Source organism: Sturnus vulgaris, chromosome 2, assembly GCF_052056855.1.
Source record: "Sturnus vulgaris isolate bStuVul1 chromosome 2, bStuVul1.hap1, whole genome shotgun sequence".
NCBI classification, from domain to species: Eukaryota; Metazoa; Chordata; class Aves; order Passeriformes; family Sturnidae; genus Sturnus; species Sturnus vulgaris.
Window position 1 is genome coordinate 30,391,137 of NC_142244.1, and position 13,795 is coordinate 30,404,931.

At 43.9% G+C, this 13,795-nt stretch overlaps 1 protein-coding gene across 1 annotated transcript; it reads left to right on the forward strand.

Moving 5' to 3' along the window:
• Positions 1 to 1,172: 1,172 nt before the first annotated feature.
• On the forward strand, positions 1,173 to 9,730 carry TENT5C (terminal nucleotidyltransferase 5C). Its single transcript, XM_014884245.2, has 2 exons — positions 1,173 to 1,254; positions 3,827 to 9,730. The coding sequence occupies exon 2, from the start codon at positions 3,853 to 3,855 to the stop codon at positions 5,026 to 5,028; it is 1,176 nt and encodes a 391-aa protein (XP_014739731.1). The 5' UTR covers positions 1,173 to 1,254; positions 3,827 to 3,852; the 3' UTR covers positions 5,029 to 9,730.
• Positions 9,731 to 13,795: the final 4,065 nt, after the last annotated feature.

Sequence of the window (13,795 nt, forward strand, 5' to 3'; positions counted from 1 at the left end):
CATTGTGTTCTCAGCACAAATTGCAATTTTGAAATTTTACCCTCAGAACTCACAATCTTGCACCCTGCACTATTAACCACCAGCTGATTTTTATGACATTGCATCTCCAAGTTGATTCCTGTCCAGTCATTCCATCATCCTTGTCCGTGCACAGAGCCTCCCACAGCCTATCAGCCACAGTTTAGTTTCCAATAGCATGCTGTTTCAACGCTGCTGTAACGTCCTTGTGAGCCCAACCTTGTAGGTTCTGGCTGAGCGCCTGGTTTGGCTGTTTCCAGTCGAGCATCACAGAGAACTCTTTGGCAGAGCTGGACGTCTAGGATCTCTGCTGACTGCTGTTCTGTCTGGGACAAGGTGCCTTCCGGAAAGTCCTATTGTATTTCAGTCAGCTCTTCATCGTAGCCTACAGATTTACAGCATCACAGAACCAACTAGGTTGGAAAAGACCTCTGAGATCATCGAGTCCAACCCATGACCAAACATCACCATGGCAAGTAGATAATGGCACTGAGTGGCACATCCAGTCTTCCTTTAAACAACTCCAGAGACGGTGACTCCATCATCTCCCTGGGCAGTCCATTCCAGTACCTAATCGCCCTTCCAGTGAAGAATTTCTTCCTTTTGTCCAACCTGAACTTGCCACAGCTTAAGACTGCCACAGCTTAAGACTGTCGTCTCTGTCGACTGTCCCTTGTTGCCTGAGAGAAGAGACTGATCACCACCCGGCTACATCCTCCTTTCAGGCAGTTGTAGAGAGCAATAAGGTCTCCCCTGAGCCTCCTCCAGACTAAACAAACCCATCTCCTTCAGCCGCTTATCATGGGACTTGTTCTCCAGATCCTTCACCAGCTTCGTTGCTCTTCCTTGGAGTCGCTCCAGCCCCTCAACGTCCTTCCTGAACTGAGGGGCCCTTTGAAAAGTTTGTATTTATATGGGAGGGGGAGAGGGAAGCGGCCGCTGGGCGCTGTGTGTGGAGTTCGCGGGGCGAGTCCCCGAGGAGGCGGGCGAAGGCTCCAGGGCGCGGGCGGCCACTCCCGTCCGCTCCCCGCCCCAAGCACCGCCGCCTCCCCGAGCCGAGCGCCCGGCGGCCGGACCGGCAGCCAGAGCCGCCCCCGCTGCGGCGGAAGGGCCGGGCCGGGCCGGGCCGGGAGGGGCCGGGCCGGGGCGGGGCGGCGGTGAAGGGCCATAAAGGGCGGTCGCGGGCAGCGGTGAGGTTGGCGCAGTTGCTTGGGGTGAGCGAGCGGTAGGGCTGAGGTGAGCGGCGGGGCCGGGGCTCTTTTCCCCCTCTCTGGGGCTAAGCCGGCGGGGCGGGCGGGCTCTCCCGGGAGCAGGCGCTCAGCAGCGCTTCTGTCGTGGCTGTGGGTGCTGGAGGCGGCGTAACGCGGGTTCCCCGCTGCGGGCTCTGCTCGGCGCGCTGAGGGGATGAGCGTCCCGCGGAGGGACGGGAGCCCGACCTCCCGCCCTCAGCGCCGCTGGGCTCTGCGGGGACAGACCCGTGGACTTTTTTGGGTGTTGTGTCAAATTATATGTCTTATAGGAGAAAGTTACTGCTGCAGCGTAAAGCGCCTAGTCGTAACCAAGGTGAAGGTGTGTAGTCCTCGCTCATTTTTGCCTCTGATTTTGAGTGTTGTATTCAATGCTCTTTGCATTATCTATTAGTGCTATTGCACTATCTTTGCAAGATAGTGTCTCCTGCCTCCGTAGTGGTTTTCTTCCCAAGGAGTGAGCATCTTCGAGTGTCAGATTAGTGAAGGGCAGTGAAGCAAGAGGCATGGGAGCTGCTAGCATCCCGAATACACTGGAGTAGCTAGGAATCTGTTGTCACTAACATAAACCTTGCCGAGTAGGCAAACACAAATGATTTGGAGGTTGATAGCCTGAGAATTAAACTCTCTACTGAACTGGAAATGAAATACTTTGTCTTCCTCACCCCGAGGGCAGCAATATGCGTTATTCTCCTAGGTGAGGGTCACCAAGCAGAACCAAATGTGTGTGGTGGGGTTGGAAGCACTGGTCTGAGTCCTTTCTGGTCCCTGGGTGAGTGAGCTGCGTGTGTTGTCTTGGCTACAGAGAGAGCTACAAATGGGAAAGAGGAGAGGTAGTAGTGGAAAGCACTTGCAGCTTCAGTTAGAAGTCATGGGAAGACTCTTGTGTTCTGTAGTGATCTGAAGGATTTAATAGAAATACAGTGAGTTTACAAAGGAAGTAGACTTTAATGTGCTTGAACTGCCTGAGAGCAACTGCTGGCAGGCTTGATGCTTTTGTGGTTTTGCTGTGTTGGAGCATTAAGGATCGAGCTTGAAGAACCTCTTGATTTGTCCTAGATTAATCATCTTGCAGATCACAGGTTGGTTTTGTACCTGCTGGTGCTGATGTAATCCATGGCAGCACAGTTTGTAATGCAGCAGCTCATGCTCAAGGACAGAAGCTACCACCCTAGAAGCATTTTGACTTCACTGTGTACTTGCTACTTGCTCTAGGATTTGACTCTCTTCATCCGAAGAGGTGGCAGGTTAAATGAGTTGCTCAAAAATGAAAAGCTGGAAAAAGGGAGGTCTGAGATGACAATAGCTGGTCTTTGAAACTTGCTTTAAAATCTTCCATGCACCGTGCTGTTGCACAGTAGGAGACTATAGGGTTTGGTTTTTCATTCTTGGTAGACAAGAGTTAATTTGCTTAAGTTTGACTAGTCTGACCTTGGCAGCTGCAGTCTTCAGGAGTACTTGGGACAGAAGAAGATGGGGCCTCAGTCTGTAGCTGTCAGGAAGCACCTGGCTGCACAGAAACCTAGAACACTCAAAGTGGTGCTAATACCCTTTTTTTTTTTTTTTTTTGAGTTGCATGACTGTAGAACATCTGTAAAGTATCTACACACTACAAAAGGCAAGTGACTTAGGGAGTCTTGTCACAGATAATCAGATCATTCTCTTATGCTTGAAATGTTCAGACAAGGCTGTGACCAAGTCTGGCTAGTGAGATTCTGGGTGTTAAAAGAGTAACATGAACTTGACACTCATCATCTGAATTTCTCCCAGATCTTACAAGCTTGTTTGCCCTTCACAAATGAGCAGAACTTGGGGCAAGTATGAATATTTCCAGAAAGTAATTTGGTTAGGTAGTGTCTCTGAAGAAGGGTAGAGAGTTGCTTACAAAGACCAGAGTGCCCATTGAATGCTCTTATCTGACTTTGCAGCTGAAATTCTGTCCAGGATGTTGAAGAGCTACAGCTTTTTGTAGGAACAAGATGACTTGGCCTTTATCCTGTGAGTGATAGATTCTGGATTGTTCAGAAAGGAAAGAGTTCTATGAAAAGGAAGGAATCTTGTATCTCTGGTATAATTTAAGAGTTATCAGTGGATATCTAAGCCCTGAAACTAACACCTGAGGGTCTTTTATGGTTGTGTTAGCTGGAGACAGTAGTTTGAGCAGCAGTTCTACATGCATCATGATGCAGCTTCAAAGCCTAACTCTCAGAAGTGCTTTGCAGCTCATCTCACTTCAGCTGGTGATAAGTTTAGCCTTAGGTAAAGCTTGTGTCATCTTTGGTAATTTCCATTTGACCAAACTACTTTCCTGAAGTAACTCTACCTCACCAAAAAAAAAAATAACAATGACAGCTTTTTTTTTTTTTTTTTTTTGGCTACACCAATAGAAAATCTGTGTTTGATTTCAGGTGAAAGGATGGCCGATAATGATTAATACATAGTTATTTCTTTCTAGTTTGTGTCTGTGTGAATGGGCAAAAACAGAGCCTAGGAATAGGTCTAGGAAGCACAAACAAAAGCTCTGACTTGTCTTTTTCTTCTTGTATTCTATCTCCATACAGTTTCTTTGGAGAAGAAAAGCCCTAGGATGGCAGGCAAAGGAAGTAGCAGAGCAGACTCCATGTCCTGCAGTGTACTGAACTGGGAGCAGGTCAGCCGTCTGCACGAGGTTCTTACAGAGGTGGTTCCGATCCACGGGCGGGGGAACTTCCCAACGCTGAAGGTAACCCTGAAGGACATTGTTCAGACGGTTCGGAGCCGGCTGAGCGAAGCGGGCATTGTGGTCCACGATGTCCGTCTGAATGGCTCTGCAGCTGGTCATGTCCTGGTCAAGGATAATGGGTTGGGATGCAAAGACCTGGATCTCATTTTTCAAGTTTCTCTTCCAAATGAGGCAGAGTTTCAGTTAGTTCGAGATGTGGTCTTGCGATCCCTCTTGAATTTCCTGCCGGAAGGTGTAAGCAAGCTGAAAATCAGTCCTGTAACACTGAAGGAAGCCTACATCCAGAAGCTGGTCAAAGTGCACACAGAGACTGACCGTTGGAGCTTGATATCGCTTTCCAACAAGCATGGCAAAAATGTGGAGCTTAAGTTTGTAGACTGCATACGACGACAGTTTGAGTTCAGTGTGGACTCGTTCCAGATCATTCTGGACTCCCTGCTCTTTTACTATGACTACTCAGAAACCCCCATGTCGGAGCACTTCCATCCAACTGTGATTGGAGAGAGCATGTATGGAGACTTTGAAGCAGCTTTTGATCACCTCCAGAACAAGCTGATAGCTACCAAAAATCCTGAAGAGATCCGAGGTGGTGGATTACTGAAGTATAGTAACCTCTTAGTACGAGACTTCAGGCCCATGGATAAAGATGAGATCAAAACACTGGAGCGCTACATGTGCTCCCGATTCTTCATAGACTTCCCAGACATCCTGGATCAGCAGCGCAAGCTGGAGACTTACCTCCAGAACCACTTCTCCAAAGAAGAGAGGAGCAAGTACGACTACCTCATGATTCTGCGCAGGGTGGTGAATGAGAGCACTGTCTGCCTCATGGGACATGAGCGAAGGCAGACTCTCAATTTGATTTCTCTGCTGGCACTCAAGGTGCTGGCAGAACAGAATGTCATCCCTAATGCCACTAATGTGACCTGTTACTACCAGCCAGCACCTTATGTCAGTGATGCAAACTTCAGCAACTACTACCTTGCAAATGCCCCTGTGCTGTATAGCCAGTCCTACCCTACTTGGTTGCCTTGCAACTGATCGCTTCCCTTGAGGGCTCCTGGGTGGAGGCTACTGAAAGCCATAATGCTGAGTGTAAATGTAAACAAGTAATAATGTCAGTTGGATGTTCTCTAATGGAAACATGACTGTATCAGACTGTCCATTTCCTGGTGTGCAGTGGGATTATGCAGCCAGGTGACCTGCTATGAACCTTTCAGTGTATTTCTACAAATGCCAAAAAGCCTTATTACCTCTTCATCAGGGAGAAGAGAACCAGCAGCTAAATGTTAAGAGGAGTAGTTAAGAAACTTTGTACTAGCTCTGGAAGTGGCTGTTAACATGTGATCTAAGTGGAGTATTCAGTAAACTGGGTTGGTTAATCGACTGTAAAATGCCTTAAGCAGAAGCTGCTCCTGGAGTAGTGGCAAAACTCTTTCCATTCCCTAACCTCATTACTCTTCCTCAGTCGAAGTTCTGTCCAAATTTCTCTTGAACTAATGGTGCCAAGACTGGGCTCATGTTATGCTTGGGCTGCTTTTACTTAGTGTCTGTGTAGAGCTGGTAAGAGTATGGATACTGTCTGTCTTGTAGAGGACATAAATGTTGCTTCCTGTCGTGCCTATGGATATGTGATCCTGCCTGGAGTTCAAGATTAATTTCTTGCAGTTGAACATAGTTTAGTAAGTCTATTTATAAAGCATAAACTTGTTAAATTTTTCTTGACTACAAAAACTTGGAAGGTGGCATTCCTAAATACACACCAAAACACAATCTAAAACTTGGTAATGTGAAAAGTCCTTGAATTGAGGAATTGAAGCTTTAAATAGAATTGGATCCACAGTTTGAACACTTAACTTGGAAAAAGATTTTTTACTCCAGCATAAAGCTAAAGCCTTTCTGAATATCTTTCAAAACAATTTCAGCACAGTTGGAAAGTAGAACAGCTCTTACTTTGGGGTTTGACCAGATTTCTTCCTCACATGTCCACAGTAAAACCAACAAAAACCCTAAAAAATCCCAAGCCACTATAATTTGCAGGATTATGTGCACTCCTGCCTCAGTACAAATTCTAAAAGTGCCTCCTAAAATGAATTTCTTATTGTACAACTTCAGGCAGGTCCTGAAGGTTTGTCTTCCTGTCACTGCTGAAGGGTTGAGCTTACTGGGTTATCCCTATCACCTGGTCACTTTGATATGGCATTTTGAGTGGTTAGGGTAAAATTCTTCCTTTTTAGTGCTCTTAACCCTCACTTGAAGACATGTAAAAGTCCTAAGCAGCGCTCTCCCAGGACCTGTATGTATTGAAAGTCCGGGCCTCAGTTCAGAATAGTCTCTGGGAGAGTGTGCACTCTCTTGTAGGTACAGGGGGCTGATCTTTGTCAAGGGTATGTGCTGAACTTGCTGCTTTGAGACTCCTGGGCTTTATAAGGAAGGTTAAAAATTCTTCAGTTATTTATATAGTGGTATTATTAACTGGATGATTTTCACTGGATTATAATAGTAAAATACATATAGCAGTGATCATGAGTTTCTTTTGTTTAACTAGAGACATAGACTAGAAAGGCAAATAGCGCTATTATTATGTGCTGATGCAATGTTCAAAAATGCTTTTTCACTGAATCTTTTTGATTACTTCTATAACTATTTATTACTATTCTGCAAGCTTGTAAGACCAAAGTGCCTGATCCAACCAATGATTAAGGCTTAGAAGGTAAAGAAGAAAGCAAGTGGAACACCAATGTTTGGTTGCTATTCAGTGTGGAAAACAGCAGCAATGCTGTGCTTAAATGACAGTAAAAATTGCCTGCTCCTCATAAGACCAACAAGTTCTTTCCAGTTTTCATAACTACTTCATAAAGACTGTCTCAACAGAGCAGCGAGGCTACTGCTCTGCTCAGATTTAGCTCAGGAAGGCAGGGAGGGATGTGATCTACAAAGTGGACTGTATGTAGCCAAGGAGGCTTGGCTTAATTTCCTGAACAGTTTTGATAGTAGCTTTGGTAGCAAAAAGACAAGTAATTTGGTGGATTATATTGTGGGGTTTTTTTTCATTAAAGACTTCCTGATTAGTCAGCCAAAGTAGGTAAACTTGAAAGAAAACCTGGTCTTTTTCATGAACTGTGGCTTGGACTTGGTGTGGTTTACAGACAAGACATCTGTCATCCAAGACTTTGACTTTTTTAAAACATGATACCAGTGTTGTCATATGTGTTAAACTTAGTTCAAGTTTACTGCTGGAATGCAATCCTAGGCAAGAATAACTCCTGCATGCAAAGCAATACTTGGCCTAGTATAGAGTGTCACTAGAAAGAAGACTTAAGAGTTTGTAATTGCTGTCATCTCTTGCATAGATGTGTATGAAGCCAACCTATGCTATAGCCATTGCAGAAGTGAACCGTTGCCTAGAGGGGCTTAGATTCAGGTATCTGCCTTCTATGATGTCATGGCTGATCTTTAGGAACTGTTTTTGTGCATTGGCTCACATGGAAGAAGTGGTGAGATGCTTGGGAGAAGTCCTCACAAGCTGGAAACACAGACTTGTTTTATTAGTCTTTAATGCCTTGGCTGCTGAACATCAGGCCTGGAAAAAGAAATGCTAGAGAAGGAAAAAAGGCTGAATTGGATTCCTAGTGTGATGGAGCTATGGAGAAGTTAAGTTTCCTGACATAATTATTGTGCTTTTGCTGATGTAACTTGATGCTGAAGCCTCTGAGGAAGTTCCACATTGAATTGCTGCTCTCTGAACAGCTGAGTGCCTGGGTTTAAGCCTTGCAGAATTCTTGTGTTCCCTGTCTGGTTGTTAAGATACTCTGGCACGTAGGAAATTCTGATGCTTTCTAACCCAGCTCTAAACCCAGTTTAGTATCTACTAAACTCTCAAATGGTTAAATTGTATTCTGAAGCTGCACACTACCTGCTGCTTTGATGCTGGAGTACCCGGGATTGCTGGGACACTGCTTGTCCCATTGCCTTCAAAATAATCCTGGCTTGGCAGGTAACGCTGGTGTACTTGGTAGCTTTTCATCACTGTGCTGCAAGTAGCCTGCCACTTTCTGTTATGGGTTGTCCTGGCAGCTTGATGGGTGAGAGTGGCAGTGGCTTAATTTGCTGTGGGTTAGCTGGTTTGAGTTCAGCTTTATGGTGACCCCTATAGCAAGGGATGATTTGAGAATGAGCACTAGGTAAAAGTGATGACCCTAGGCCAAGTCTAGGATGCCTGCTTGGTTCAGTCACCCCTCGGCACTAATAATGCCTTTGCAAACCTGTTCTAACCTCTTGTGTGTCATGCAGAGGTTAGAGAGAAGCTACTGTACTTAAGGCTGTTACCTGATACATTCTCTCTGGGCAGTGGCATTAAAACGAAGCTTCAGTAACACTCAGTGCATCATTCCTCAGGATCAAACTTCTACTAACTAGGCTGTGGTATAAAATAGCTGTTTTCTTCATGTAGCTTCTAAGACAAAGCCAGTCTGAGGTTAAGCAGCGGTTCACAACATTTACTGCCAAGTTCACCTTGACTTGCAGCTTATCGTTGTGACTTCCTCACTGTAAGATAGACCTTTTTTATTTGATAGAGATGCTACCAAGGAGATCTGGTAGGAGACAGTGTTTTAGTCACTTTGGTAAAATCCTTGTGCTGATCCATGGTCCTTGTGACAAGTTGTAAGCTAAAGCATAGTCTGTGCTTACTCTGCTAAAGATTTAATTATTGCTGTTTGTCCTCACCTCAGTCAGCCAATCACTAAGCTGGGGGTTTAACACTACTGCTTGCTTCTGAATAACCATTTTTTCAAAAGATCCTCATGCTTTCACATAAATCACCTCCTATTACAGTAGGTAGTATTTAAATCTTATCCAAATAGCTTTAGGTATTTGATTTGATTGAAACTTAAAGATCCATATTTTGGATTTGAGTTTTGGGGTTAAGCATTTGGTATGTGCCTAGGCATTGTGGGTTCCTGATTCCTAGAATAACAGCTGATGTTGATAGTGATCTCTGCTTGTCACTATATGAGTAGTTAGGAAAAGGCCTCTTAGAAGAGAACCTGGACAGATTGCCTTAGTTCTAAACTCAATGTACTGATGGTACTTGTTTCCTGCTCCTCTCGCTCAGTCAGGATTTTGTAATTGTCTGGTAATGAGCAGTAAGTGGACTACAGCCACTGGCAGCTTGGTCTAATTTGGGCATTGGGAGAGCCAAATGAATAATAAAACTTCTAGCCCTCACATCGAAGTCTTACTTAATATTTCTTGAATACAGTTAAGTGTACTTCATAAATGTTCTTTATTTTCAGTGAAGCTAGATATAGAGTGGGACGTTGGTCTACAGTAGAAACTTTGGGGGAAGCAGTTGGAACACTCGAGGTTTTTCTCAGTTAAATGTCTGGATGGGGCTTGTCTCTACATAAAACTGCACTTTCCATTTAAATTTAGAAGGCCTTTTTTCCTATGTTTCTTATTTTTTACTATTAAAAGAAGTCGGCTCTTGAAAAACCTGTCTCTCATCTCTTTGGAAGAAGTGAGTTTTGATTTGTTTTTTCTTTCTCCCCTCTCCTCTTCTTTTAGCTGGCAAAACAGGGTACTAGAAATATTTGGATTTGTGATGAGCCCAAATGTGAGATTGGTCACAGTATCTTTGTCTACTGTTCTTCACTGTCACGTTCACTTGTCGTTCTTGGAAATTGGGGTTTGGACCTTAATGATGCTGAAATTCTTGTTCAAATAAACTTATGCTAAACAACCCTTGCCTCAAGCTATTTTTGCATCTAAATAATGCTGACAAAGTATCTGTAGAGCTTATTGATCAATGGGTCTGCAGGTGCACTTGTGAGGTGATTAATAGTGTGGGGTACACAGTAATGCTTGCTTTAGATGTTATTCAAGGTACTTTTTTTATATCTTGCCTCACCTTATTGAAGATTAGTCAGTTAAGTGAGATATGATTAATCTTTCACTTCCATTATAGAGACAGCTTCTAGGGAATCATTTTTTCCCTGTCTGACCGTCATCTGGTCTCAGTTTTAAGATATGGTCAAACACAGACATAGACCTGTTAGGTAGGGTCAAGTCTGAACTAGAGCCTGCCAGTCTGTTCTGTGACACACTCAATTTTATATGCTACTGCAAACTTTAATTCATTACCTAAACGGGTAAGAAATAAAGTCAACAATTGTTCTTCAGATTATTTACAAGTTGAAAGCCTTTACTTTCAGGCTATCCTAAACGCTGATGCTACTGTTAACCAATGGTCAGTGGGAGTTGAGCAGGTCAAAACTATGTACAAGCTAGGGTTGTGTGGCAGTCCACTTGCTGTTCCTGCTCTAGAATAAAGAATAAATGCTCTTAAAAAATGTGCTTGCTTCTAATCCCCTCCAGAGCTCAAACTCTAGCCTCAGTTAAGTATTGCTGGAGAAATTCCAGTCTCCAGGACCTTGTAACACATGCAGTGGAAACTTCTGTGGAATTTAGAGGCAGCGTGATCCCATGGAAATAATCATGAACCTTGTGTAGTCACTCTTCCAGATCTAGTTGCTTCCCTATTAACTTAAATAAAGAACTGATAATGCAGCTGGGCAACACCAACCATCTGCTTGTCACCTGCAACTCTCTTACCTTACCTCCTGTTTGTCACATCATGAAAGCTTCAGAGTTATTTTAGGTGCCACCCTTATGTTTTTAGAATACCAGATAGTGAAACAACAAAATAGCTGTGCTTAGGCAAGTGCTGCCAGAGTACTCTGTATGTTCCATATAAAGATTATGTAATGGCAAACATTCAGAGGAACTAAAGAAAGATATTTTTGCTCTATAACAGTTGTATTGTTAGTGAAAATGAGTATCCTGTTCTGGTGTATCTGCTAGAACTCTGCCTTCTCCATGCTATGCAAGATGAGCTCAGTCTTGTCATGGGCTGTGAGGCATTAGATGCATGGTATTCTAGATTATTGTCTTTTTTTCTGTCAGGTGTACTTATTTTCTCCTTCCTTCTATGATGGAACGCTTAGTATTTTTGAAATCAGAGAATTCAAAGTGCCCTTACAGAGACAGAGTAGTTGGTCCTATAAGAGGGGAAAAAAAAAATCTGTGCATTCCTTCATATTTAATGTTGCTTATTACATATTGGTGTATTTAGTTCATCAATACATTAAATACCTACACTTGCTATTTTCAGCAATAAAACAGCATTTTTATTTATCCAGCTTGAATATGGGTATAAAATGTAGCAGTTGTGTTTTGCTGCAGTAGCAGTGCTGTGATCTGTTCTGCTTCATCTCAACGAGTTCCTTAGCCTATAGGCAAGACTGCCCTGTCGGGGGAGTACTTAACCCATTCCTAGGAGGAAAATCACAGGTTTGGCAGGCTGAGTCCTCATGCTGGAAAAAGTGATTCTTGACAAAAACTTTGTGCAAAGCAGCTGCTAGAGCCTAAGCTGATAGTTTCTGTGTGTGTTAAGGAATCCTATACATTTTTTACTGTTTTCCCATTTGACCCTTGTCTGAGTGGTTTAATTAACCAGCAGGAACGAGTTGCCTAGGCTATGCTGCAAAATGCTGGGCTGTTTTTGTCACTGGTACGTAGATTAGAGGACAATCCATATCAACCCACTGCTTGGAAAATAGAGTAGTCCAAGCTCTGGGTGAAGTCTGGCCAAGATAGAGGGCTGGCTGGTCTAGTCTGTGTCAATAACCTTTTGTCACTGAGAAACCTCTGTAGAAACTCCGGCATACTTCAGGAGATTCCCAAGGCTTGATTGCACCTCAATCAAAGGGAAATTCCCCTTGTAAGAGAAGGGTTGAAGTGTGAGAATTCTAATTTAGTCACTACTGCATGCAGCAAGGCAAATCTGAGTGTGCCAGATATGTGGAATGTGAATTACACCCACAGACCAGTCCATTTGGGGGTGCCCTTCTTGCTTCAGAACTGTCTGTCCATCTGCAACAATTCCCTTCCCCACCCCCTCTCTATTGCTTATCTGAAAAACTTGCTCTGAAAGCTATATCTCAGTGTTCCTCCCTGAAAGTTAGTGCCCTAAGCTTGCCCTAAAGATAGTGCCAATTCATCGTGTACTGGGAGAACCTGTTCTAATATTTGATTGTGATCATTACTGAGAATTTCAATTGCATTTTCACATTGGGCTTTGAACTTCATCTTTGGCCTGTGGATTGCTGCATCCTTAACAACAAGACTGAGAAGTCCCAGATGGTCTCTTGCTATCCACTTATCTCTTCAGTTCTTGGATGAACTGAAGAAAATAGGCACTTGAAGCTTTATGTTGTATACATTGGATTCAGAAGCCAGGAATGTTTTCTTCTGTAACTTCATTGTTCCAGTTTCTTTTGACCAGCACCAGCTGTTAGCTCAGTGCTCTATATACTCCTGAAAAATGGTGCTCAGGTTCCTTCTCAACCTCTTGATGTTTGTGTCCACAAACTCCGCCTGCTGTTTTTGCCATGGCATTATGGCATGCCGAGTAAGTTATCCATAGTGATTTTAAATTCCATCTGCTGCTTTCTGAGGCAGCCTCTACTATCTGCTATCAACAATATCCGTGCTCCTGGTTTCCAGATGTGGTATTTTTGCACTTGAGGGTATTGGAAAAACATTTTGTCTGAATTCTGTGGGCAAATACTCACGAAGTGGATGGACAGAGTAATTCATCTTCATTGTTTACTACCATGCTGTTTTCAGTGTTGCATAGTTCTCATAGTTTTGCATTGTTCTTGCATACTGAAGGGTACATGACGTGGTTGTGGGCACTTTGAAACCTGCAGGTGGTTTAAAACCAGTGTCAGCATAAAGTCCACAGAGGTACTGGATGCAGGTTATTTTGGTAACTTTTATTTATTCTGCAAATACAGAGTAGGGACAGAGAAGGAACCTTCTATTCTGTCAGTGTTTAACAGCAACTCCTCAGTCCTTTCCTCTGCACCCCCACATCTAAAACTCTGCAGTTACAAGTGTTGTTGGGGCTTACTATCTAATTACTGATTCTACTTACTGTTAATAAGGAATAGATGAGTAGTCAAAGGGTCTTTGGTTTGGCATAACTGAAGAGCTCCATGTTCCTGCTCTTGCCATCACATCTGTAACTCATCACAGTCATCTGCCTGTCTTGCTGCTCTTACGGAGCTCCCCAAATGTTGCACAGCCCTGACTAATTGCCAGGACTGATGTAAATCTCTAGACACCCATGAGTTCCCTTCCACTTTGTCCTCCTGGATAGCCTTTCTTAAGGCTGGGACAAAGTAAATTATTGTGGTGACGAGAGCCTGCCATAGGAACATTCCAAATTCCCAGTGACACAAGTGGGAGCTTGTCCAGTGCTGTGAGGGATTTGCTAACAGCCTGGCAGGCCTGAGTGACACGGGCTCCTGTGTTACAGCTGTCCTACTAGCCAGCTGTACTGAGCTGTTTTATCAGTGGGAGCGACGTGTGCAGGTGGAGGTCAACCTCTGGCATCAAGTTCATGGAGTTACTCCAGAGAAATGCTGCTCGCAGGAAAAAATACCCCCAGCATCTGCTTTGGACTAGAGGAAAATCTGAATGTGGAGTAATATTCCAGCTAAAGATGTGCATGCCTCAAATTGGTGGTTAGCCTCCCTCCTTGCAGCACTTCTCTGGGAAGGAGGATTCCTATTTAATAGTGTTTCCTGGACCATGAGCCCCGAAGAGAGGAAAAAGATCATTTTGGTAACAGAGAAACCTGCTGGCAGGGCCAGGAGTGGATATTTTGGAAGCCTTGCCTGTTGATGGGGTGGGAAAGGAAAGGGAGGCTGTATGGTATTGGGACATTTCAGAAATCAAA

Coding starts and splice junctions, on each gene's coding strand:
- TENT5C (XM_014884245.2), top strand. CDS start 3,853: ATGGCAGGCAAAGGAAGTAGCAGAGCAGACTCCATGTCCTGCAGTGTA.